Source organism: Caenorhabditis elegans, chromosome X, assembly GCF_000002985.6.
Source record: "Caenorhabditis elegans chromosome X".
In the NCBI taxonomy this organism is placed as follows: domain Eukaryota; kingdom Metazoa; phylum Nematoda; class Chromadorea; order Rhabditida; family Rhabditidae; genus Caenorhabditis; species Caenorhabditis elegans.
Genome location: NC_003284.9, coordinates 5146981 through 5173380, shown reverse-complemented (window position 1 = coordinate 5173380; position 26400 = coordinate 5146981). Strand labels below are relative to the sequence as shown.

Here is a 26400-nt window from a genome sequence, read left to right as displayed (position 1 = left end):
TCTCCGGGCGACATTCGTGCTTTTCGTGACAAAATATTTCAGATTTCGCGTTTTTTTCTTATTTTTCATTTTCAAATAAGAAGGAGAAAAATGAAGTAGCACTTATCATCTGAAAATGTTCCATGTTCGTTTACTTGGTTTTTCAGCCCTGGCAGATGTACACAGACTTCCGGTGCTTCTTCCGAGAGATTCAGCTCTTTTTTCATTTTTCATTACTAAGAAAAAAAGTGAATGCACATATTTACTCGGTTTCATTTTTTTTTCTATTCTAACCAGATTTCATATATGTATTATAAAATAATTTGATTTTTCTTTCTCTCCAGTTCTATATTCCGCTTTTCAACTCTTTCATTTTTACAAATATTCCAATTCCAATGCTCTACACGTAGTTAAAACTCCCATAATCAAAGATGATCCTTCTTTTTTCTTTTCTTTTTTTTTTGTTACTCCGACATTTTATCCACGCTGAAAAGGAGAATAGAATGAGTAACATGATTGTGAGTGCGAGTGAAGAACGAATAAAGAGGAGATATCTTTTGTTGTTTTGTGTGTGTGGTAGACTGCTTTTTTCACAAGTCCAGAAGCAAAAATTCCGCAATTCTGGAGAGCGGCAAAAGAAACCAAGCTGGTTAGTTAGGCTTTTCACACTGCCGGTCTGTTTCTATGTGATGTGTTTTTTGTCACATAAAACTTTATCTACAATGTGTCAAAAGTTGTTTTAATGTGATTTACACTTTTTGACGGGACCGAAAGTGTTCGAAAGGGCACACAGTGATGTCATGCAGTCTCATACGCTTTGTAGTTGAAATCGTTAGATCCAAACATTTTCTCACACTCGGAAAAAATATCTTTTAAAATCTTATCGGAAAATTTGCTCCAGCCAGAACTCTCTGAAAAATAAATTATCATTTTTAGGTAGAAATTTTTTATTGTTCACTTGAAGGTGTTATTGCTCCAATTCGTTAAAGCTTGCATTCAGGTTTTCTTTTTATTTCTAATTTTTTTAATTTTTTTTTCAAAAATTTCACTGTTAGAACAGAGATGTACAGCGAAAATATTTCGGAATTCTTCAGAATAGATTTTAATTATTTGTCCAATTTTTTTGGCAGTTGGTAACTTTTATGCGTTTTCGAGGTTTTTTTTAATACTTGGTTTTTTGCACCTTGAATCAACTTTGATACTTTTATTATAATTATACCCTTCCAACATGGCAAAATAAAGAAACAAAAAATACAATCCCATAACTGATAAAACATATTTTAAATAATGGAATAATGGAGGATTTAAAATTGATTTTTTTAAAAAGAAATTATATTTTTGAAATCTTTCAAAGTTCTCAAATCTGTTTTTTATATAAATTTTACTTGACAACCGTAACACATAGCTTGGTACTTGCTTCTACCTAAAATAAAAATTCAACATTTTAACACGGCCGCATTTCTTCACCATCCTTTTTTTTGATCCGGTGTCTTTTTCTCTATTACTCATAAATATATGTATTGTTGCTTTTTTGGAAGACGTTTTCAATCGATTTTCAAACAGAAGTTGTGAGCATTTTCTTATTTTTAATGAGAAAACTTGGGTTTCGTTTCTTTCGTCTTTCTTTCTCTCTCTTTATTAATTGCACATTTTTTTTCTATTCTGAAGCTACACCTCATCAAATTATAAATATTCATCTTGTTTCCTGTTTATTAATAATTCGATACGTCATGAGATATTGTATTTTATATTGATTCAAATTAGAGCAGTTCACATAAATTTCTGGCAACTGTCCTTAGTTGCAAAAAGCTAAATTTTTTGGCAATCCCGTTCCCGAAGAAGCTTTGGCGGGTTTTTTGTCAATTCCGTTTCGGAGTTTTTTTGAGAAAATATTGCAATTTTTAATTTACTGTAATATTTTTTGCATCTAAAACCTTTGCCACACAGACCTGGCGCGAAAATATGTATTAAAAAATTTCCAAAGTCTTTAATAAAAAATATCTAATTTTCTTCAAAGTGTTCTTCGGAAAGCTTTCATCTCATCTAGATCAAAAGTCGATAATGCTCTCAATTTCAAGCCACTCAGACTCATTTGCACATTCCCGAGTCGGGCGACGTTTCTTTTATCTCACCACCCGTACATTTTCGTCACGCTTGAATTTGTGCTCTTTAATTGTTGCTGAATTTAAAAACGCAATGAATATTAGATAAATTGCAGAAAAGCCGCAAAACTTCTTCATGAAAAACACAACAACGGAATAAGAACAAGCAAGAGACAAATTATTCCCATTCCCACCTCGACATGATCTTCGTTCACACATGAATCTACCGATCTCCATCAGCATTTTGCTGTTGACAGGTTAGGCCGTTTTTTTTTGAAAAGAAATATATGGGCGGAATTTCAGTTTACACTACAACAGCTCAGTACTGCACGGCAGTGTGTATGACCAAGTTTCAACGCTCCATTTCTGACATAACAGGTATTCAAAAAATTTTCTTCCAAAAAATGTATAAAAAAGTGTAGTGTTGAAATTTTTAACCAGTTTGGAAATAGTTAAGTTGTTTCAAGCACATCTTGTAAAGCGAAAATGACTCGAAATCGTTTAAAATTATTCTTAAATTGCCATAAGATTTTTGCCATTAATTTTTGTTGAAACAAGTTCCAAATGAACAAAGTATGAACCAAATTTGCTGAGCTTCTCAATAAAATTTTAGTTTTTTGATTAGGTACGTTGATTTGACCATACCTGTCTGAACTATTTCGTAAAAATTGAAATTTTAAGATTAATTTATTATGACAGTTGTTGCCAAAAACGGCCAAATGGCCTTTTCTCGTAAATTTTTTTTTGATAATTTCAAAAAACTCGTTGAATGTGAAAAGTGAACAACTTGCCGCAAAATACATGTGAATACTCCAAAATGTTTTGAAATTTTAAAACTTCGTTTTTTTAGGCAATTTTGGCAATTTTTTTGAATGAAAATTTTTTTTTTCGCAATAAATCTTTGATTTTCACAGTTGACATTCGGATTTTTTTTTGAATAGTTTAGAACTTTCATTCAACAAACTTTAAACGTTTGACTAACTAGTTCACTGTTCCCATACTAATTCGTTTATATTTTTCACCGCAAACTTTCTTAGCGTCAAAGTAGCCAAAATAATCCGTTATTTGAAGGTTCTACTGAAACAACAACCATGCTTGCGCCATTCCATAAAATAATCGCATCCACAGAAGATAATCGATCAGCTCATAAACAAATCCGATCACTGTGCACGTAATAACCATCTACTGACTCTTTATAGCATCCAACTATCATATTTTTAGACGAGTGAAAAGCTGGGAGACTTGTGTTCGTTCGTGCTCACGTGACAATGCACGAGCCATCCTGCTATCTTCTATGGACCAGTGGAAGAAATTTTGTGCATTGATGCGAAAACCTACAAGAGGTGCGTTCCGTCTAGTGTTTTGTTCCTGGAAATCGAAAACAACCCGCTGTATTATTTCTGTTCTTACAGCTTCGAACGAGTACTTGAACTGCGAAAGGGATCATCAGCAGCAAGTGAGCAAGCATTGTGACATGTACATGCTCACTACTTTTACAATTACAGTATTTTGCAAGTGATTAATACAAGTGATACATGGCAAGTGATTGATAAAAAATATTATAGATCGCTGGAGAAATATCGTGATTGTTCCGACAAGTACATGCATCGTTGTTCGGATGAAGCATTCTTAGTCAAAAAAGCAATAGACGATGCAATTCAGAATAGTTTTTCAAAAGTATTAAAATTTGCCACAAATCGAATAAGGTTACCGCAAAGGTTTGTTTCTAAACACAACAATTGAGAAATACGCTTGATAAATGTTTTTGAAACAAAAAAAACATATTAAAAGCCGTGAAAAAATAACTTGAAACTTGTTGGAAATTTCAATTGAATTCCCACATTCTTTACTACTATTATGACTGGATTCACTTTTACGGTATTTACCACTTTTTCGTAAAACGACAAAAACTATTTGAAAGTTGTACTCTACAGAGCATCATGTTTTTGTACGAAATATTTACAATACATTTGGTTTTTGCACCTTGATCAGTGAAGTGGCTTTTAGCGTTTTCAGTCAACTTTTCACGTACTTCTTAGAATTTTTCTCACCTTCCTTTAATATTCTCACAAATATGACTAAAGTGCAAGATAATAATCTAAAAATTTTTTCCAACTTCTAGGTGTAACATGTACCACCGAAGCCATCATTATAACAAGCAGCGTGGTGAGATTGATCATCGACCAATAACTACGACAACAATGAGCACATTGAGCACATTCACCTCTACTGCAATTACAATTTCTCCTGCTCTTGCTGACGTGTTTTCAAGACAAATTGAAATGTCGAAAATCGAAACATCGTCGGATCCGTGTGAATGTGAAGTGAAGCATTGTCCTCAAAAATGTTTCACGGCGCTTGTTTCCGGCACCACAACAGCGCTGGCCACAACACGACCAACAACAACGGCAACGTCTTCCACGTTTAATAATATTACACTGCCGGAAAACTCGAAAGAATCTCAACTTCTCGTCAACTCATATCCACACGTCTTCCAATCCTGCTCATTAATCATCTTTTTCGTCACAAAAATGTTTATTTACAAATTGTTTTATCAATAAATTACATGTTACTGGACTGGACAACCTGCGAAGAAGTGAATGGAATTTCTGATGGAAGCAACAGAAGAAAATAACGAAACAAAAAATTAATACCCAAATGTATCTTAATATAAGACAAACTTAAATTTCGACATATTTTTAAAAACAAATTTAACACCAGAAACAATTTAAAAGAACAAGACTAGATGAGAAAAAAAGTTTTAAAAAAGGAAGAGAAACCTAGTTTAATGATCATAAATTGGCAATGGGTGGCCTTCGGTAGTGAAAACCCATTTATCAAGAGGTAAAACAGTTTGATCATCTCCAAGCAGCAAATATAGATATTTGAAAGTCTCTCCTAGCAAGAAGGATTCCATTGAGTCTCTGAACCGTACATTAATTTGTTTCACATTTGAAATTGATGAGTATCCGCCAGTGGGTATTCTAGCATATTTTTCAATTGCTTGGAATGCAGACCATCCCCATTCCTGGTATTTTTTGTCTCCTGAAAATTTTAATTTTTATTGAAAAATTTAGTTTAAAAACGAATTTGACTAATTTTATTGTAGGATATTATCTAAGTTCGAACAAATGCAGTGAGGTAGGAACAAATAATAACGTTTCTGGGAAAATAGTTTTGGAACACAACACAGTATTATAAGAATTTGATGTTTTTTTTCAACAATTTGCAAAACTATTACCGTAAAAGCATTTGTGCGTCTAGTTAGCTTGCGATGTGCGCATTATGATTCAGTGGACACAATGAATCGCAAATTAACTGTGCATAATTCTCACCTGTGAACCTGTATAAGTAAAACCATGCTTCAATTGCTTCGGGACGAAGTAGACAGTGAGCATCAAGTGGCTGAAACTCCATAAAACTTTCACCACCATAACCTTTTTTGACATACCTTGACATATAAATCTTCCTTCCCGGGAATCATGTTAAAATGTGCAATTTCTGGTCCCAGGCCAGTCGGATTGTCATACATATTGTGGCAAGTCTCTCCAATTTTTTCAGCCATATCCAAATGTTTTCTTGGAAAACCGTGTTGACTACCTTGCGATAAAGTACCGGCAATGAAACACACAAGGTGATCCTGAAATGTTAGAGAAGTTTAGATGAAATTGCGGATTTTCAATTTTTTTTTTAAAGTACCATTTTAGGAGAGTACGTTTGACCACTCAGAAGTTCTCCAATGAAAAACATTTTATTAGGCTTCGAATTTCTGTACAAATACTTTTCCATCGCTTTCATTGCTTTACCATAATCTTCTTTCAGCCAATCAATTGTTTTTCCAGTCTGAATCCATTGCTTGAACAGGTATTCATAAAAGCTGTCAGATCTTGCTCCAAATGTAATTGTCGAGTCTTCTATAATAAAAAGATTGTATAATTTGATAAAATCAGCTACTACTTTTAAAATTTCCAGTATTTGCATTAATGAACATTCCACATAATCCTTCGTGAGTTTCACACCCAATCTTATGAATGTGTTTGAAAACATTAAATGTTAAATCCTCATAAGTAGAATTTCCACTGGCTCTGGAAAGAGCTCGATACTCCAATTGGACAGTTGTGACCTCCGAGAGTGAAGAATCAGCGCCCCATTGTGGATTTGTGGCAGTTCTGAAGTTGCATCAAATTATAAATTTAGATACTCTTACGATAAAAACCTTTTCAACAGGTTGACATCACTGTATGGAATTGGAGATGGTGATTTGAATGCAGAAAGGAGGCGATCGCCTAGATCTACCGATTTTTCCAGGAACATTTTTTTTCCGGTGAGATGGAAGGCACTCATCATTCCTCCTAACACTCGAATCGTGCACTCAAAGAAGTTGACCATTCTATCTTTTTCAAAAGTCAACGTATTTTGAATCCATTCTGTTGCTTCGGTGGCCTCTGTAATACAAATGATAATAAATTATCAAAATGCGCTCAAAAAAAAAAAGAAATAATTCAGTTGCCAAATTCGGACCATTCATCTATTAATAGCCATAACCTTTTTGGGAATTTTCAAGACGCCTCATTACAAAATTTGGTGGGTTTTAATCATTTTGAATTTGATAAAACAATCCACCAAAAAAATCACTCACCATCTTCAAGTCCCATAATAATTGCGGTATCGAGTCCATCAACAATAGTGAGTCCAGTGTCGAACCAATCCGAGTATGACTGAAATTTGGAAAAATATGGGAATTAGTTTTTATCTCTATTGTACCCAATTGCAAACACATTTTGAAAATTAGTATTGGAATCTATAGATCTTTCATACATCTTTTTTGTTGCAAGACCAATTGCATTAATTTGAAACTTTTTCTGTTTTTATCTAATCTAAAAAGTCTGTAAATTGTTATGTATTTTCTTAAATTCTTAAAATACTTTCAATTCGATTTTTTTTACAGTGTAAATTAGAAATTCAAAATTAAAAAAAGAATTCCCACTGTTTCCAGACGTCTTCTAGATTTTATTATTATTATTATATGCCACACAAGTAGAAGTATTTTTTTGTGTCTTAGGGGAAAAATAATTATGTAATTTTTTTTTACTTTTGGAAGCTTGGTTGCAAAAGTTTACGCAGTTATTTTCAAAAAAATAAACTTTTAGTAGAAACAAGTTTAAAAGGTTTTTATAATTTTCAGAGCTTTGAGAGTTATAGCATTTATTTCAAATTGCATCAACAAAGTTACTTACTTTGCTAACCGGCTTCAAAGTGTCATGTCCCCATGCGTACTTTTTGTAACCTATCCACGCATGTTGGAAAGCTTTTACAACAGCTTTTTGCCTATCGTTTGTTGGTCCTAAAAGAAACTAATTAACTTTCAAGTTTTTAAAAATTGAAAATGGAAGTAACTTGCCTGTAAACTTGACAATTTTTTCATTGCCTCCGCCAGTCTCCGGTGCATCCATTTCATCTTCCACAATTTGTCGATCAATATCGTGCACGGGTTTCAAATTTTCCGCGGATTCTTCTTTGGAATGTTTAGTTTTTTGTCCTGCGATTACTTGTTCGTTGATGATGATCTCTGGGTTCTGAAATGCAAATTTTTATTTTCAAAACAAACGTTTAGAATATCCAACTTCAACTATCGGCTGTTCTCTTTTTGCTTCACCTTGACTACATATTGTTATTAATACGAAAATTGATAGAAGAATTGTAAAGATTATACAAGCTTTCGTCGGCGTATTCCTTGTTGAAAACCACTGAAAAATTTAAGCCTAAATTTTGAATAAACATTGTAAAACTAACGTGCCGAGCTCGAGCTCTTATCCGTCGAAACGTGTGACCTTTCGGAGATGTTGTGTTGTAAAGCGGTAATCCTGGATCATCCCTTACCAACCGCATGTTTAGTCAATTAACCCTGAATTCAAATTTGTTTAGTCAAAGAAAGTGAAAAAGAATTTTAAAAAAATCAAATTCAAAATGACAATTCATTTTTTAACAAACTAGCGAAAAATATAAAAAATTTGGACGAAAACGCGTCATGCTCTTCACTGACACACTTTCCGTGGTCTTGCGCACAATATGAGGCACCAGCGGAGAGGAAGAGAGGAAAGAAGAAGAGGAAGGTCCACGTGGAGGCCGCATGCATTTGCCCCGACACATTTATGACATAGGAAGGGTGACAGTGAGAAAACCGAGAAACTATGGAATAAAAATACTCTGTTGTGGAAGTATGCTATTTTATATTTCCAATTTCTCGAATAAATAAGTTCCAAAATGTTGGTTATTTAAATGAAAAAGTAAATATTTGCGCAACTAGTATTATTTCCATTGTTCTGCAACGAGTAAAGATTGAAGCCAAACCATTAAGTATGTAATTAGTGATGACAAAATATCTAGTTTCAATTTTCAGAATGACAATTTTCAGTTCAAATACAGTGCATTTGTAGATAATACTATTTGCCAAGCAACAAGGAAAATTAGTGTGTATGGACGATACAAAAAGTGCGTAGTTGTGCTATTAAAACTTTTGAAAATGGATAGGTGTTTTATGCTTTATGTTTCCAATTAAAGTAATGCAATATTACCAAACTGAAATATTTTCACATTAAGAATTTTTTCCATAGTACGCATTTTTTTAAATTATGAAAAACTTTTTCAGAGGGCAGTTTTACGAGCTTACTAATAGTGAATAAATAAACAATCCACAGCTTGAATAGTGCAAAATAAGATAATTTTTCTTGGATATCTAAAATATGTTGGAATTTTTTGAAAACGTCGAACAAGTCAGGTTTTAATTGGATCAAACTGTATTCTAACAAAGTATCTTATTAGAAACCGTAAACACAATTTCTGAACATAGCATGTTCATATTGTGAGACAATTGAGAATAAATCGATTTTTTTTTCTTAACAATTACACTCCATATCCGCACCATATCTTTTTCAAATTCAATCTTCCAACTATTTAATTTTTACATTCTCCGAACTAACAACTTTCTCACAACTCCTTTTCCAGAGAATGCTCCAAAATTGAATTTCCCGCAGACTTTTCAACTATTATTTTTTAGTTACAACGGCTTTTTCCCTTGAAAAGGTGACTTTCTTTGAACTTTACACCTTTAATCAGAATAAGACTCTATGCAAATTAAATTACAAACTTTATGTTGAAACCTATGAATAAATTTATTTTGCAATAATAGCATCTGTCGTCACAAAAATATATATTTGCTCTTTCAACTTAATCCAAAAGATCTGAAAAATTTTATTAGTGTTAACAAAAGAAAGGACAAAATTGTGATTTTTTTCTGTGATTTTAATTAAAAACAATTTCTTAATGTTTTCTATTTAATTTAACTGCTCGAATAAGGGATCAAATGTAAATCATATCTTTATATAACATTTTAGTTTCCGTGATAAAAATTTTACAACATCTGCAGATATAATCAAAACCAATTAAATTGCAGGTAAATCCCCCTTTGTCAACATTTTTCATCTGCTTATCCTCGAATCCATTAGTCGATTAAACACCATATCGATTTCATAATTAAAACGGCGAGGAAGTTGTTTCGAGAATTCAAAAATCAGACATCGGTCTTCTAAGATGTTTGCTTGAGTGGCATACCTAAAGGATGTGCTCGGAGTTATTGGTTTCTATGTTTTGTTTCCATAAACTATTTTGCTGATCATTTACTCCAGACAGCTTATTTCTAAATCTAGTTGATCGTGTTGGATCACAACAATTTGATTAACAAGGAGAGTTCGGTTCATTATTTTGTTGTCCGAGAGCGACGACAATAAAAGTTTGAAAAAGAAAGAATGGGACGGTAGATAACTAGGGTCTAGCATAATACACAAGCCTTTTTATATAGGAGAGGTATAAAAAATAATAAATTAAAGATTCGAGAAAAAACCAGCCAGATGTTTTATGGAAGAAAAAATGATTCGAATTTCATATTCATTTCGGAATAAATCGCACATTGTCCATGTATTTTCTATATCGTTCGGCCTGCGACGAGGTGAAGCATCCGGAGATGGCTAGCATACAATTGCGTCCAAACGACCTTTTCAGCTTATCCAGACTGAAAATATTATCGAGTATATATAATACGTCTAGGGGTTACAAAAACTCACTCAGTAACATAGGATCCAACACTCTCTGGCTGAGCCATCACTCTGCTATTCTCATCAAGGAACAGGGATGCTTGTGCAACAGCGACGATGAGGAAGAACACAAGTCCGAACATGTTTGGCGACATCTGAAAATTTCTTACCTACATACAAAAAAAGAAAAATGATCAAGAAAAATATGAACGAGATTGAGGAAGCGTTTTTGAAACACATGAGACGTCAGTAAACTAAATATCACGGTAAATACCTATAATTTTGGCAAATTATCTAAAATGGAGTCTTTTGAATGTCAGCTTTGACTATGGTAGAAATTCTGACAAGAATCTTGACATCAAAACATTGAATAATTAAACTGAATGGGGGTTTGAACCTGGCCCGTCATAATTCAAAACCGAGGTGTCCGATGATGAAAATAACATCCATATTCACTGGTACACATTATTAATATAGTCTAACTCAAAAATAGCAAAGGATCCAATTACTAAAACCATATTATTTATTCTCATTCATTTTTTTCGGTTAAGAAAAGGAAAGCATTACGTATAATACTATGATATGCTTGAGAGAAAGTACAAAAATAAAAAAAGTACAACGGCTCGAAACCTTTTTATTTTATTTCAGCAGTGAAAAAGAACGGAATAAAATAATGTATGTTCTTTTTTTGGAATTGAACTAAAAAATATTAAATGAAAAAGCAAATGTAATCTCATTTTGTCAGTAGCTTTATTTATATCCAAGGGGTGGAGCCATGAAACGGGGCCGGGCAGGTATACGGAATCAAAAGAGACGTGAATATTACTACAACAATATTTCTATATTTGAAACTACCTTTTTCGAACATTTCACCTGTTTATGATTGGATTTCACAAATCTGTGCTGGAAAATAATTTCACGATGATGTGGGGAGCGTGGGGGAAGAAGACAAAAAGGCGTGAAAATAGTTTTGAGGAAACTTCGCGGGCACACACTTTTGATTTGCTATAGGAAGTGCTGAGACACGTATTAAAATTATTATAATTGGGTAGTAAAGAAGGTGGTGGTGGTAAAATGAGTCTAGAAATAGGAGGGCCTAATCTATGATCTGATTATTTGAGTTTCGGAAAAGTTACGTGGGATTTTGTTTTTGGTGATAGAAGCCTAACCGCAATGATTTTTTTATAAAAGTGTTAAAAAGTTAAAGAAACTGTTTTTATTAATTTATTAAACTTAGTTATTTTTCCGATAAAAAAACTATTTGACCTAATCACGACATCTTCGTATGTTCCTGCTAAACTTATTAGTTTCCTTAAATTTTTTTTAGTTAGACGATTCAAAACATTTCTTGGCATATTTTCAGATTTTTTTTTCCGTGGAAAAGACAAGCTTTGCAGAAATATTCAAATTTTACCTTAAAAATTATTTTTTAACACTTTTTTTTACATCTTTAAAGTTTAACAAACATTGTACACATTGTACAGCATATTGTACAGCAAACTCAACTTTTGCCCAAAAACACAGAAATGTTGAAACTATGTAGGTATTTTGTAAGTTTGCGCCAAGAAGCCCAAAAAGACTATTTAGCTGGTGTACTAAAATAATCCCTTAATGTTTTTAGAATATTTCAGTCAAAGCAAAGTATTGACGAATTGCCCAATTTCCGAGCAACTTGTGCTTTTTGAAAGATTTAGAACATTGTTGCAGATTTGAATCCCTATGATGTTCGAAAAAGTAAATAAATCATTATCGGAACTGCTTTTTCTGGACTATAACCAAAAATAAGTTTTTTGAACCTTTTCACTGTGGTGTCACTTCAGATTTTATATTCATAGGAGTGAAAAGAACAGTTCAAATTTATTTGATGGCTTTGGGTGAATGACAGAAGTGAAAGCAACATTTGAGAATATCCAAAACTTCAAAAACATTTTTTTTGTGACGTTTCAAACCGACACTTTTTCGACAAAACACATTACGTTAAAACTACCTGCTCAGACAGAACACACAGAAACATAAGTGGACTCACACGCTAGTGACGACTTTTCAAGTAAAATTTGACAATTTTTTCCCACATCGCTTCCGAGGAACGCCAACGTAAATGAAAACTGTCATACCTGATAAATGCAGACTGAATTTATATCATATCTGTTATGACGATGGCTACTAAATTCGAATGTTCTTGGTGTTAGCGTGGGAGATTTCGGCTAACACGTGGCCTGATTTGCACGGCTTCGTTTGAATTAGAAACCCTATTTTTCAAGTTTTATTTTGAAGCAAAGTTTTCAATTTTGATTTAATCACACGTTGAGCTGCTTGCGTAATAGCGGAACTGAAAGAAAGTGTGACTGGTCGTTTGAAATATGAATTGTTACATACCATGAATCAGGCATAAACTTTATATTTACACCGACTACCAAAATAGAATCTTCCAGAAAATCAAATTTATCTGCTTGAACTCTAGTTTGACAATATTATGAAAAACCAATCCTCTTTAAAAACCAATTAACAAATAGGACTAGTTGTCTGATCAAAAATATGAATAGGAAAGTTCTTGCTATTTTAAGATGGGACAACATACTCTTTAAAATCTTTCAAACCCTAAAAACTGTGAGGTATAATTCCAAAATAATATTCACAAATTATCAGGCATCTTTTATGATTTTTTCACTATTGTAACAAAAGTTATACAGGGCTGAATTCTTTTCCATATTTTGGCTAATTTTGGTTGGATTTTCTTTGTTTAGTGGTATTTATTTAAAATAATGTTTCCCGAATTGTCAGACATTTTTCCTTACAGAAAACTGACCCGAACGTTTTTTGAAACTATAACGACTGTTTTCTGCTAGGACAAAAACTAGCCTGTAGAAATTTGTATAACAAAATTAGTTTTCTCGGCGGCCAAGTTTCGGTTTCGGTGCCTTTAACGGTATAAAAAAATGAAACACAGAAACAGATCACTTCTTCCTTTTTCCAAATCAGGTTTTACAAAAGGATGGGTGTTCTTTATAGTGTTGCATCGATACACAGACTCTACCCCCGACCATCACAACTTGATAAGAATTTGGCGCGTCTTTATAGTTTCTTTCAAAGTTTCATTTTTTCACTCAATTGTATTTTTGTTTATTCAAGCTATTTGAATTTGTGACAGTGCACTTAAAGTTAATTTCATTAATTAATAATTTACAAATCGTTTCAGTAAGTTACCAAAACAGGTAGTATCAATTATTGGAAAAATTGCATCTTTGAAAATTTTATCTTCAATAATTATTTGCATACGTGATACCATTTTAGTTTTAACTCCATCTCAAATGTCTCATCCACAATATTGGCATTGCTCTTGGCATTACAACACCGCAATGACCTACACACATCCATTATCTCAACTACTGATATCTTATCATCATATCAAACGACCATCAAAACCCTAGTCATAAAATAACGTCTATAAAATACCATATACCGACACGATTTCTCATGCTCAGTTTGGTCCTTTTCTGTATGATGTAGTCAGTTTTTTTTTCAATTTGCATCATTTTTGTATATTGCAGATGGGTTCAATTTCTGCAATTCATCACATCGAGTTTATTGTATCAAATGCACTGCAGAGTGCGTACTGGTATTGTAGTGGTTTTGGTTTCGAAAAGTTTGCAGAAAAAATAACAGATGAATCTACAAGCATTGCGTTAAGAAATGGAACAGTGGGTTCTTTTATTATGTGTTTCTAGTAGTAGTCATTTAAAAGCAGTTGTTAAAGATGTTAAAGACTGTAACATTTTAAGCGGAAAAGTTTCTTTCTCAACTTATAAATCTCAGTTTTGAAACCTTTCTAATTTTTAAAAGTTTAATGTATGTTTAAGAGTAGATGCACCCGTGTGATAAAAAAAATCAGAGACAGATTGTAAAAGTAATACACTTGAAGCCAAATTAATTTTGTTATTTTAACATTTTTAAACGTTTTTTGAACTTAGCCGATTTTTCAGTTTGAAAATTGAAATTTCACAAATAACAATTGGCGCCCACGTCTTATGCACTTGTAGTCTGGAAATTTTTTTTTTGAATTTTCTACGAGAAAATATTATGCTACAAGTCTCGACCCAAAATTTTCATTTAAAAACAAATTCATTTTAATTTAGTGAAAATGTAAAACTGCTTTAAAAAAGTCCACAACTCCAACTCTTCAGGCCTTAGAAGCAATTAAAATGTACTGGGAAGAAGCCCAGATAAACATTCATGTCTTTATGTGAAGATTTTTTAAAAATTAGGATTCTTCCCTTTTAAAGCAAACTAGATACTAATGAAAAAAAAATGGAACGTGTTTTGTTGCATTTTTATAGAACTTGATGTTGAAAAAAAAATCCAATTATCTGTTTTTTGTTTGCAAAATTGTTTTTCATTTCCAAAAATATATTCAATTACAGGCCCGCGTCATTATCACTTCATACAACTCACAAAACATCTACACCGACCAGTTAATCAAACACGGGGATTTCATAAAAGACGTTTCATTTCGAGTCGATAATTTGGATGCAGTTTTACAGGTAGATTTGTGTGGTTTTATTTTTGAAGATCACTCAAAATTTCAGTAAACAAGTTAAAATATTTTTTATTTAAAAGACATTTTTTAAGAAAAAATTAAAATTAGAAAAAAATCTCGATCACCTGGTGTTTACCATCAATGTAATAAGCTTAATTATCTAAAAGTTCAAAAAGACAAGTGTTCAAAAATTAAATAATGAAATCATTTCTTGGTTTGTGCTCAACAGAATTTTTTGCATTCAGAAGATGAAATGCAAACGAACCTATTTCTGGGACCTTTAACGTGGGCGTCCGGGATTAGACATTTGCAGATTTTATAATATTATATCATTATGCAAGAAAAAAGGAAGGAACACAGTTATTATCGTATAAAAAATAGCACAATGCTTTTTGAGGTTACTGTATTCTGGAATTTTTCGATACAAAAGTTAAATTACCATGTATTACCATCAAAACTAGTAATACAAATCATTACTTGTCTCGTATTTTAAAAATAGTTCAGTCGTCTCATTAATGATGTAAATGCATTGAATAGTAGCCTGCTCGAAAATTCAAAACAATGCAGGAATTCTAAAAGATCTTTATGAATGAAAATTTTTTTTCTGTCAGTTTGTCTTCCTTTTCTATTTTAAAATGTTTACTCCAACAGTCTTAAGTGCACTTTCTAATTGAACAATTCTCAATATTCAGTTGTCTTACTAGAAAAAGAAGTCGGTTAACCCGTAAACAAGTTTGAGTTGCGCCAGTTGGGAGATTTTGATCCATGAAGAACTTATAAGTTTTAATTCTCAGTTTTCAGTTTTTGCAAAATTTTCAGGGAAAATTTTGGCGAATTTTAAAATAAAAAAATTTACCCCCTTCCTACGAAATTTGAAATTTTCACATATAACGAGGCTTACAGAATTACCAAACGGCATTACAGTTTTTTTTTTAGTTTGAAAAAAAGTTTATCGGTGGAAATATATACTAGATGCCTTTTTGAAAATTTTAAAATTTTTGAAACGGCTGAGATGTCAGACTTTTTTTTAAAGTATTCATTTTTCAGGTATACTTCAAAATTTTGGTTTAGTATAAAAATATTAAATTGCCGTTTAAACCATCTAAAGTGTATCTAAAAATTACAGGCCGCAGAATAATTCTAGAAAAAATTTTCAGTGTATGGGAGTTGAATTTTTGGGCTGAAAATGTTGCTATAATTTGTTCAAAACAGGAACTTTTTGATGAAAAATATTCCGCTTAGAAATCTGTGAGTAAGCAAGCTTTGATGAATTGTTAGTTTCATTTTTCAATTTTTGATTTTCTTCCCGTTTAGCAATATTCCAATATGGAAGTCATAAGCTGATTGCAGGTGATTTAAATTTGACAAAGTTTATGTGTAATTCTATGTCAAATAGTTTATTTCAGAACTTGGTGGAAAATGACATCAAGGTAATTCAACAAAGTGAAGTCAGCACAAAAGATGGATTAGTGCGGACAGCGACGTTGCTTTCAGAGGTACCAAAAACTCTGTAACATCATTCTCAACGTAATAAATTTGTTTTAGGGCGGTGATGTCACTCACACACTTTTTGAGCTGGGAGAATTCAAAGGAAACTTTCTCCCGTTTTTCACACCGATTTCTAATTTTGAATTGTTCGAAAATATGTGAGACTTTGAAGATAGGGAATGTTGAAATAAAATCAACAATTTTACAGAGAAAAAATGCCCGCAATCCTTATGGATCATGTAGTTCAAAACTATCCAATTGGGGAGATGGAAGCAGCCGCCGATTGGTATTTTAAGACAATGAGGCTTAAAAGGTTTTGGTCCGTAGACGATAAAGTTGCAACATCAGAATTTTCTGCCATGACCGCTTGGCTGTTAGTAAATGATGATCATACTGTACAGGTTACATTAGCAGAAGGAGTAAAGGGACGGAAGGGAAAAAGTCAAATTGAGGTAGATTTAACAAACAAAAATAACTTGCAAATTTTCATGCTCATATTTTTGTTTTTTTAGGAATTCATTAATTATCATGGTGGCTCAGGAGTTCAACATTTTGCTTTATTAGTTGAAGATATTATATCTGCAGTCCAAATAATGAAAAGCAGGTGAGAGAACTTATTTTAAAAGCACAAAAAAAAAACACTTTCAGAAGCGTGGAGTTTCTCACAATCCCTAGCCAATATTATGACAATTTGGAAGAAAGGCTAAGCAAAACAAATTTGATAGTCAAGGAAGACTTAAAAATGGTGCGTGTTTATTATACAACTAAATATATTTGAAAACAGATTTTGTAGAACAAAATTTAGCTTCAAATGCCTAAAATGAATCTGGTCCATGGGGACCTTGTGGAAATCGCCGAAATGCCGAAAAACCCAAGCTTCAAAAATTTTCAATTCAACAAAAATTGCAATTATGCATATCTTTAATTTACTTATATTTGCCCAGCGTAAGAAAATATCTTACTTAAAAACTGTAAAAGATTTTAAGAAAATTTTATGCAACGTTTTAAGTAGTTTCGAAAATTTTTAGGCTTAAAATTTTTTAATTTAAATAAAATACAAAATGAATAATATTTTAGTAAAAACAATGAATATTTGAGTGATTAAACATTTATAAAATAGTAAAAACTGCGAAGATGTTAAACATTGGCAATAGATGAAAAATTTTAAAAAACTTGTAGAAACGTTTCATAATTATTTTTTCTAATTAGAAAAATCTCTAATATAGAAAAATTTTAACATTTTTTTCCGCGGGCGATACTCCACTTTGAAGACTGAGTGACTTAACTCAATCCATTGAATTTATGTGGTATTTATCTTGAACACTATTTTTTATTTGGAAGATTCCTAATGTGCAATAATAACCCGATATCATCACCCACTAGCCAAATAATGTGTGGGATTTTTTATTGTCTTTCTTTAGTTTGGTCTTAGCTTCTTTTCATTTATTAATTGTTTTCTTTTTTGTAGATTATTGTCTACCAAAAAATCTATTCTTTCAACTTGATCGTTAAAAAAAAGCAGCAAAACAATTTTCCAACATGCAATTTCCTACGTTAATTATTTTTTAAAAAAGTGAAGATTTAGAGTCCTAGAACAAAACTGAATGATTCGGAAAAGTAATGACAATGAAAATTGTTTAAATGCCGGCAATTTCTGAATAGTCCTTGAAAAGTTTCCCTGAATGAAAATTTAATATACACTGACCCCTGCTGTAAATATTATAATTCAGAACTCATCATTCTATTTTAATTAAACTTTATTTCCAGATTCGCGAATTGAACATTCTCATGGACTTTGACGAGAACGGTTATCTTCTCCAAATTTTCAGCAAGCCATTGCAAGATAGACCCACGCTCTTCATCGAGATTATCCAGCGGGCGAATTTCAAGGTTTTTTTTTCAAATTAATATGACTGACTGAGTTGATTGTCTAATTCGATTTTCAGGGGTTTGGAGCTGGAAATTTCAAAGCGCTGTTCGACGCAGTGGAACGTGAACAGGAAAAGCGTGGAACCCTTTTTTGATGCAATTCTCTACTCATTTTTTGCCGTTCAAACTTTATAATCAGATTCCAAAATAAAATTTCATCATGCGTAAAGTACATACCTAATAATCTACATTCACACTCCACTGACCTAAATTCGAAAGGAACGCATTCAAAAATGCAATATTTTTTAGCTTTCAGTTATCCTCATTAAATGTTCCACAACCAGTCCGTGTTTAAGATTGTGTGCAATAAAAGAGATTAGCAGCTTCGAAATTTTGAAGAAAAAAACAAGTGTTTGCACCAGATTAGCCCTTGCAATTGGTTCTTTGTTGAAATGATGGCAACAATAATCTGAGTTACCGTAGTCATTTTTAGGCCAGAACTTTTAAATCTCAAGTTCCTTATTGATTTTTACTTTGTTTCCAAAGAGATGCTGCTAAAATTCGTAAATAAAGTGAAATATCTTTAAAAAAACGATACATAAAACTTAAAAGATATTGAAAGTTTTACCCGATTAAGAGATCTTATAAATGTTACCTAAAAAACTATAACAAAAAATACGTGAGAACCAATGCAAGTACCTCATCGATTTTGCTGACCGTGGGAAATTTTAGCTCAGTGCAACCGCTTTTTTTCAGAAAGGCACATTGTTTATAAGATTTTCTTCAACAAAACTAGTAACTTTTTATATATCCTTTTTGTGTTTTCATGAATTGAGCATCGTCCATTCTGGATGCACAATGGCCGCATTGCTAGCAAAATCGGCCATTGCAAATTGAAACAGTTAATTTTCAGATTGATATGAGCAGAAGAAGTTTGACCCCACAAGGTCGCCCGCCAAAGTTCCCAGCTAAAAGAAATCGTAAGTTAAATTATAATAAGTAGGTGATGTCATTTTTTAGTTTAATAGGATTTTGAACAAAAAGGTTTAATTGTGTAGGAACAATAAGAAACACAGACTTGTATTTGGAGCCTGCCTGCAATCTGCTGACCTCCATTCTTTATTTTTTTGCACGTTTTGTTTTCACGTGCGTTGGGTATATGTTTTGCAGCACCCGACTTTTTTTGGGCTTGCGGGGGTCGCCGGAAGGGAAGCACGGCAGGCATATCGTCGCCTGCATAGAAAGCCTAGGTTTGACTGCAAATAGAAGATAAAAAATACAGGTTTCTAACTAATATGTGATTTTCCATTTTCAGGCAGTGTTGGCGTACGGGATTTCATTGTTGGAATGCAGAAATGTATTATCATCGTTCACGATTGTGCTGAAAGAGTGACAGCAACATGCCTTTCAGCGAGTGATTGCCTAAGTAACATTTAAAATTGAATTGGCCACAAAAGCTTGTATAAGGGTTCAGTTTAGTAATAAAGTTGAAGGTTTTTAGATATTAGTCACATGGTACTATTTTTAGAGGCTAAATCTAATCTTAGAATAGCCTCTTCAATTTGCTATACACTTGACATTTGATATTCATTGATCCCTTGTCTACCCCAAATTGAGGTGTTTTCTTCACAAGAGCAATGAGCGATGAACGCTGAGCACATTTCTCACTTATTCAGGAGATAACAAGCTATTGTTAAAGAGGAGATAATCCGTGTGAGGTTCGAAATGAATGCTGTGACGAACAAGCGAATAGCGTATAAATATCATAGCAAACCTGACTATTACGTAGCCCTCAGCATCTTTTCTCTTCAAAATGTAGTTTACTATATGATTACCTATTTCTAGTTTTGTTCTTACGAATTTGATATTTAGGATGAGAATTCAAGATTGAAAATATACATCTCAACATTTTCGTTGAGCATCATCATCATTTTGAGTATTATTAGTGCAATTGTTTTTCAAGAACAACCTAAACCAAGAAAACAGAAAAAATTGACAAAAATGGCTTCTTATATCTTATTTACACGACGATTTCCAAATACGGGCGACATTTTTTAGTTTATTATAAACTATTGAATAGACTTTTGAATATGCGATGTAGACTTTACGAAAGGGCGCTGCTCTTGGTTGACTCATTAGTGTTTTGAATACGCGTGTAATGCGACGTTGTCACCTGATTCAGGCTGACATATGACATAATATCTTCACTCCTATTCGATCATTTATCATTTTCAGGTGACATACAAATGGAGGGCAGTAGCCCAATTGCTCCCCACCGTGGTTTCAACAGAAAAGCGCGAGTTACTCTTCTCGATAAGACTGAAATCGACAGAGGTATAGTTTTTTCTATGTTTTTTGTTATTTCCAATTTCCGTCTCCTACTTTTCGTGAAATATCACCATGTACATTCTCCCACGCTAATTAGACGGTTTCAATGAGAAGATAGGAAAATATAGGGGAAGAGACAGCTCGCTGCCTTCACAACTGCTTGTTTGTTTCTTCTAACAGAATATCACATAGGTTTTCTCTTTTATTTTTCATTATTTAGCTTTTTTCTTCAGAATTAAAGGTGAAATACCAAAATCTTAGCCTATTTTAAACTCCACGTTAGCTCAAAACTACCGAGTTTGGCAATGAGACGTTCTGGAAATTTTTTTAAAAAAGTTTTGGCAGTTCACAGTTTTAGAAAAAAATTGAGCGATTAGTTGAAAACCTGCCTTTTCCAAAACTTTGAACCGACAAAATTTACACCAAAAAATGATTTTCGAAATGTTTCCTTACGAAATTAGGTATTAAGGGGCGATTTTGGGTCTAAAAGTCTAAAGTCTCAGATTTCGGTACTCTAAGGCTCCGTACCGTTAAACCTCTAAATTTGATAGTATCAAACTCACAAATGTGTCAGATGTTTTGACTCAATTTTTTTGTTCAATTCAATTTCCTGTTTTATTTCCGGTTCTTAAAACACCACGAAGCAATTCAAAATCAAAACGGAAATCTTCTTTTTTTTTCCACCCTCACATGTTACTTGGTGATTATTAGCAAGGAAAACTATCAAGATGTCTGAACCGCGCTATATTCGTTTTCCATGTTTTTAAGTGATTAACTTTTTAGCTAACCAGGAGCTTCATTTCAACTATTCCTAGTGATATTTGTGATATTTTCAGTGATGCCAAAGTCTTCGAGCGAGTTCGACATTCGCAAGAAACTCAACAGCATGGCGAGCCGTAAGAAGGACAGCAGCGATAGCTCTCCGAAAAGCCAGTGCTCAGTGAGCTCAATTCCTGAGCATCGTAAGTGATCCGCACACAATGTTAGCAGCCAACCGAGACTTGGAAATTCTATTTCAGCTACTTTCGATAGTATCGGTGAGCGTCCAAACGTGAAGAAACATATGAAACTTGGAGATCTTGGAAAAACTCGTTCATGCGTTGAGCTGAAAACTAACGATAAACGACTTTTACGCACGTTCCAAGAGGACAACATAATCAAGATGCCAAGCATGGATTCAGATATTGGGGACGATCATGTCACTGGTGTCAATGATCTATGCCTCAGTTTTGAAGGTCTCGGAAAGGTAATAGCAAACACTTGTGACGTAGAATGTTATAGAATATTAGTATATTAGTATCGTCTGAGAAAATTTTCACATTTTTTCTTCACTAATCTTTTCACAGCGGATTATGAAATTCGTCTTATTTTCCAGTCTCTCATATACTCCCAATCTGACGACAACAACTCCAATGACGTCAAGAGCAAAAAAGCAAAGAATTGAACTGAGAATGCTGACGGATGTTCAACGTCGCCCTAACTTTTTGTGATTCTATTCATTAAATGACGACTATTTTTCTCATGGAATACCTTATAATATTTTGATTTAAAAACTTTAAAGCAACTAATTAGAATAAAACCGCCAGAATGAATATACCGAATCTCACAAATACAATTTCCCATCGGTTATAAAACCTGTCTTTTTAGTTATATTTTTTATCTATCAATTTTAAATGTACCTAGGTCAACAAAAAAAAATCCACATTCAAAAGTAGAGCAAAACAACATTAACATAATATAGCAAGAACATCTTGATCAGTTACTCTTACTCTAAAAACTAGAAGACTACAAAAGACTACATATAATGATACTAACAGAATGCATCTATTGAATTGAATTGAATTGAATTTATTACGATTGAAATCGTGATAATAAACATAATAAACATACGATAATGAACATACAGAAAAATAATAAACATACAGAAAATGAATTATCATCTGAAAAGTTGATTAGTTGGTACATGTATTGATACATGGTACATGGTATTGATTCTTAATAAAAAAAAAGTCTGCAAAAATTCACATAACAGGAGATTTTATGAGTCTCTAACCTAGTTTAACAAAATCAGCGAAAAAAATTTCAAATCCTTTGTTCAAGCTGAATGCGTTCCTCTGCTGCTAAAATTCTTGTAGGCTCCTAATTTAAAGGCCCTTTTTTCAAATATTTTTGTTTTTAATCTTCTCCAAATGAAAAATATGTTTCTCTAAATTTTTTGTATGTTATTTGCTCACGAAGTATTTTCTAACAAGGTTCTCATGATTCAAAATGTACCCCATATGATCGCATTCTCATTCGCTTTCATCATCAAACGATGAGACAAATTAGAAAGTTATGCAGTCGGTGTCTCATTTTTCGCGGTCGCGCGATAAGGAAAAACCGAAAGTGTTCAAGAGGAGAAATGATTCCATGATGAAATGACCCCGAAAAAAGAAAAGCCTAATCGCGCCTTATCGAGTTTTACCCACTGACCTATATCCGCTGCTTATAAGTATCCGGATGGAATGCAGCTTCACTAGAACTTTTTTCTCCACATTTCCTTTTCTTATTTTCCCATCATGCGGGATTTCTACGACGTCGCCGTTGCGTCGATCGTCCTATCGACGTTTACGTTGGTGGTTGCTGTTTTCTCAGTGCCAATGCTCTTCCATAAATCGGATAACGTACTCCTCGAGATTTCTTCGTTTTCTGACGGAATAAAGGTAACGCACTTTTTTTTGTTCGTGTGAATATGCTCAATCAACTTGTTATTTGCAGGCTAAATCCGATCTCGTTTGGAATGAATTGATGGAGATTAAACAGGGTGACGCAGTTCCGGGAATTCAATATTTCTCGAGAAAAGCGAGAAGCAACTGGATGGGTGGAGCATTCTGTAAAGGATGCTTTTTACTATCATGCCCACAAGGACCACCTGGACCACCAGGAGCACCAGGACCAGACGGTCAGCCAGGAGATGCCGGAAGACAAGGACGTTCAGGAGATGATGGATTTGACATTCAGCCAGAATCGGAGCCAGAACTTCCTTGCGTCATTTGTCCGGCTGGACCACCGGGACCACGTGGTGCTCAAGGAGAACGTGGTATGACTGGAAATCCAGGAATGGCTGGAATGCAGGGAACTATTGGAATGGAAGGTGTTGATGGAGGACCAGGCCTGCCCGGACCACCTGGACCAAAGGGAGAACGTGGACCACTTGGACCATATGGTCCACCAGGAGACACCGTTGTTGCTGGAGTCGGAATTAAGGGTCCACTCGGACCACCAGGACCACAGGGAATGAAAGGACCACCAGGGCCATCAGGAAAAGGATCAAATCAACCAGGACAACCAGGTCAGCCAGGAGATATCGGAGGCATTGGAAAGACAGGAAAGATGGGTGGATATGGAATGGAAGGTCCAGCAGGTCCACCAGGAGATCCTGGAATGCCAGCCTCATACTGTCCATCTGACTGCGGAGTTCAACCGATTCTCACTGAAATGTTCCCAACACCATTCACCCCAACTGCCGGATATTCTAACATGCAAAGACCAGCTGCTCCATCTCGTCCACTTGCTCACCCAGAATACGCTGACGGATCTGCTCCAGCTCACCTTCCACATTCTGGAGCTTCTGATTCTGCCGCTGCTTCTGAGGTAGATGCTCCAGCACCACATCAACATCGCAAAAGCCATCGTCTTAGACCTTCCCATCAGCAACAATATGGAGATGAGCAGTGAGTTGAATGATAACACCTCTAGAAAGTTTGTAATGTAAATTTTCAGAAATAACGCTGTCGCCGACGCCGGCCGCTCAGTAAATGCTCCAGAATACGGAGACGGATCTGCCCCATCCCACATGCCAAGTCACAGAGCACATCATCATCCAAATTCAGCTTCTCAAAACTATGTTGACCCAGAAAGGTATGGTGAAAAAATTCAAAATGTGTGTACTTACTGTTAAGTTTTTGAAATTTAAGAGGATCTGATACTGCTGCCGCCGATGCCTACGCTAACCGAATGCATGATTTCCAAGATTTCGAGAGGAAATGGCGCAAGAAGTTGCTTCAAAGAAGACTCAGAATGATGAAGAGACAATAGGTTGATAATTAGATTTTATAAAATAATGCAAATTTTATTATGAAGTTGAACATTTTCGTTCCATTGTTGAAAAAAAAAATTATTGAAAAGTCACACAGTCCAAAATATCAAAACACTGCGAGCTTTCTCACGTATATTTGAGCAGACAAGTTGTCTTGTGGAGCATTTCGTTTCGCTGGTTGTACTTTGTTCTTCTCCTCTAGCTGACCGTTAAATGGTTTGGAATATCTCGATGATTTCTCGGAAAGTTGTGAGCAATGTCGCTTGGATGCTGGCTCGCCTTCTGCATAAACTGAAAATATCAAGATTTAATTAAAAGTTTTAGTGAACAAGTGACAACCTCTTTTTGATAAACGTTCGTTATTTCTGCTGTCCATGGAGTTATTTACACCTCTGAAACATTTTATTTGGTTTTTCCGGAAAGATTGTAATGATCTTTAGAGAACTGATTGGAGTGGTGTCATTGAGATTTCTGTTAAAGCATACAAAAAATCTTTATTCAGAACAAACAATTTTGAGAAATTTTTATTATTATTGTATGCTTTCATTTGCTTTCAAAAATCAAAATACTAATATATTAAAACATTACTATTAAGATAAAAAACTTGTAGAAACTGTTTTGTTCGGCTTCCAAAGTTACAATTGATAAAAACTTGAAGTTTTAGTTATTGCCATTGTTCAACCATATTGTTTTCCTACCAAAAATAGTCAATTACGGTTTAAAAGTAGTACGAAATTGGTAGGTTGTAGAGAAAGAAAACGATGGTTTTGACAGAAAAGAAAGAAGAAGCAAGTGTGGGAAGGAAGAACGGAAATTATGAAAAAAATATAGATTGATTGTTGAGAAACTGTCTCGCGGCAAATCAAAATTGTTGGTTGCGGTGAAAGTACAAATCTTGAATTCCATGAGGCTATCGGGATGAAAATATTGCATGGGGTGCAATAAGGAAATTAAAACAGTAATAGTATTTTGTTATTTATTGGTTTTGCCTATATTGGTTGTAGATACATCAGTTCAAAATTCTTTCGGTAAGTCCTTCAAGTTCCGCGAACAGAGCCAATGTTTTCTAACAAGTTTAAAAGTGATTAAAGTATTATAAAATCTCGAAGTTTTTCTGGAAGCACAGTTTTAATTATTTTCTTCATTCAATTTTCAGTTTTTCGTAAACAGTTTTCAAAGTGCTAACAATTCGAAAATTTGTAAGAAAGTTCATTCCCATCGAAATCGTTAAAATCAAACATGATAAAAGTCATACAGTGAAAAGAGAGAAAGTGAATCAGTATCTGCGGGATTATCATTTCTAGATGATTGCGGAAAGACGAATGACCATCTCAATTATCAATGGTATTGGGAATTTTGAACATACTCTTGAAATTGGTTTAAGAACGACTTCAGATAACTGGAAAAGTCTTGAACGACTGAAAATTGCCTCAGCTTTAACGTTAAGTTTGGTATCATGTTTCCTATCAGAATTTTCCAGATCAGAATTTTTGAAAAAAAAACTAATTGTAAATACGAAACCTACTGTTGCAAATTGAATGAACGAAGTATGTAATTCTATCCAACATTGTGTTTTTGGAGACTTTACAAGTTTCACAAAGAGCCATAACTCTAACACTACAAAATTTAAAAAAAAACGTTTAATTACAATAATGTTCCGCAGTGTTGTTTATATGCATGTGCGTAAAAAATGTCCTCATGCAATGGTGACTAGAAATATAGTGGCCAACATCTCGCGAGTTCTTTTTGGTGGTCTTCCTGTTTGAAACGACTGTAACCCAAACACAAAATGGGAAAGGTTAATAATATGACTACTTGCACTAATTTGCACTACTGATTATTTATGTATTGTTTGTATTTTATTACTTTCATTATTGTTTTCAGGCTGCAAGAAAAACAGTGGTTAATGTAAAGCATTGTTTGAAACGATTA

The 26400-nt window shown here is 33.7% G+C and overlaps 7 protein-coding genes and 4 non-coding genes across 11 annotated transcripts; 6 read left to right on the top strand and 5 right to left on the bottom strand.

Annotated features, from left to right (window-relative positions):
• Positions 1-116: 116 nt before the first annotated feature.
• T03G11.16 lies at positions 117-245 on the top strand. Its single transcript, NR_071001.1, has one exon. It is a non-coding gene; the product is annotated as an Unclassified non-coding RNA T03G11.16 (non-coding RNA).
• T03G11.14 lies at positions 120-450 on the bottom strand. Its single transcript, NR_071000.1, has one exon. It is a non-coding gene; the product is annotated as an Unclassified non-coding RNA T03G11.14 (non-coding RNA).
• Positions 451-2195: 1745 nt separating this feature from the next.
• Positions 2196-4656, top strand: T03G11.10 (DUF19 domain-containing protein). Its single transcript, NM_001047820.5, has 7 exons — positions 2196-2338; positions 2385-2459; positions 3153-3252; positions 3303-3424; positions 3494-3596; positions 3647-3799; positions 4204-4656. The coding sequence occupies exons 1-7, from the start codon at positions 2299-2301 to the stop codon at positions 4640-4642; spliced, it is 1032 nt and encodes a 343-aa protein (NP_001041285.2). The 5' UTR covers positions 2196-2298; the 3' UTR covers positions 4643-4656.
• Positions 3052-3277, bottom strand: T03G11.20. Its single transcript, NR_070999.1, has one exon. It is a non-coding gene; the product is annotated as an Unclassified non-coding RNA T03G11.20 (non-coding RNA).
• mans-3 (alpha-1,2-Mannosidase) lies at positions 4598-7986 on the bottom strand. The gene is made up of 11 exons (NM_076476.6): positions 7875-7986; positions 7706-7828; positions 7483-7657; positions 7319-7425; positions 6721-6799; positions 6298-6526; positions 6039-6250; positions 5781-5995; positions 5533-5721; positions 5417-5486; positions 4598-5126 (listed from the first exon to the last, which is right to left on the bottom strand). Exons 1-11 carry the CDS (start codon positions 7968-7970, stop codon positions 4867-4869), a joined length of 1755 nt encoding a protein of 584 aa, NP_508877.1. The 5' UTR covers positions 7971-7986; the 3' UTR covers positions 4598-4866.
• Positions 6342-6362, top strand: 21ur-13976. Its single transcript, NR_070998.1, has one exon.
• A 1829-nt stretch (positions 7987-9815) lies between the features above and the next one.
• On the bottom strand, positions 9816-10326 carry EGAP5.1 (Neuropeptide-Like Protein; the record flags this gene model as incomplete). Its single annotated transcript, NM_076475.3, has 2 exons — positions 9816-10149; positions 10202-10326. The coding sequence occupies 2 exons, from the start codon at positions 10324-10326 to the stop codon at positions 10026-10028; spliced, it is 249 nt and encodes an 82-aa protein (NP_508876.1). The 3' UTR covers positions 9816-10025.
• A 3391-nt stretch (positions 10327-13717) lies between these two features.
• On the top strand, positions 13718-18295 carry C31H2.4. Its single transcript, NM_076474.3, has 9 exons — positions 13718-13869; positions 14590-14709; positions 16112-16201; positions 16251-16351; positions 16402-16645; positions 16706-16797; positions 16842-16938; positions 17961-18083; positions 18140-18295. Exons 1-9 carry the CDS (start codon positions 13720-13722, stop codon positions 18215-18217), a joined length of 1095 nt encoding a protein of 364 aa, NP_508875.1. The 5' UTR covers positions 13718-13719; the 3' UTR covers positions 18218-18295.
• A 1988-nt stretch (positions 18296-20283) lies between these two features.
• On the top strand, positions 20284-22035 carry C31H2.3 (uncharacterized protein). Its single transcript, NM_001373291.1, has 4 exons — positions 20284-20396; positions 21227-21352; positions 21410-21636; positions 21766-22035. Exons 1-4 carry the CDS (start codon positions 20309-20311, stop codon positions 21832-21834), a joined length of 510 nt encoding a protein of 169 aa, NP_001359913.1. The 5' UTR covers positions 20284-20308; the 3' UTR covers positions 21835-22035.
• An 869-nt stretch (positions 22036-22904) lies between these two features.
• Positions 22905-24577, top strand: dpy-8 (Nematode cuticle collagen N-terminal domain-containing protein). Its single transcript, NM_076472.4, has 4 exons — positions 22905-23092; positions 23148-24103; positions 24153-24290; positions 24347-24577. Exons 1-4 carry the CDS (start codon positions 22949-22951, stop codon positions 24465-24467), a joined length of 1359 nt encoding a protein of 452 aa, NP_508873.1. The 5' UTR covers positions 22905-22948; the 3' UTR covers positions 24468-24577.
• C31H2.14 (Ovule protein) lies at positions 24487-25163 on the bottom strand. Its single transcript, NM_001392773.1, has 3 exons — positions 25057-25163; positions 24808-24860; positions 24487-24759 (listed from the first exon to the last, which is right to left on the bottom strand). Exons 2-3 carry the CDS (start codon positions 24842-24844, stop codon positions 24575-24577), a joined length of 222 nt encoding a protein of 73 aa, NP_001379753.1. The 5' UTR covers positions 24845-24860; positions 25057-25163; the 3' UTR covers positions 24487-24574.
• Between the last annotated feature and the right edge of the window lie 1237 nt (positions 25164-26400).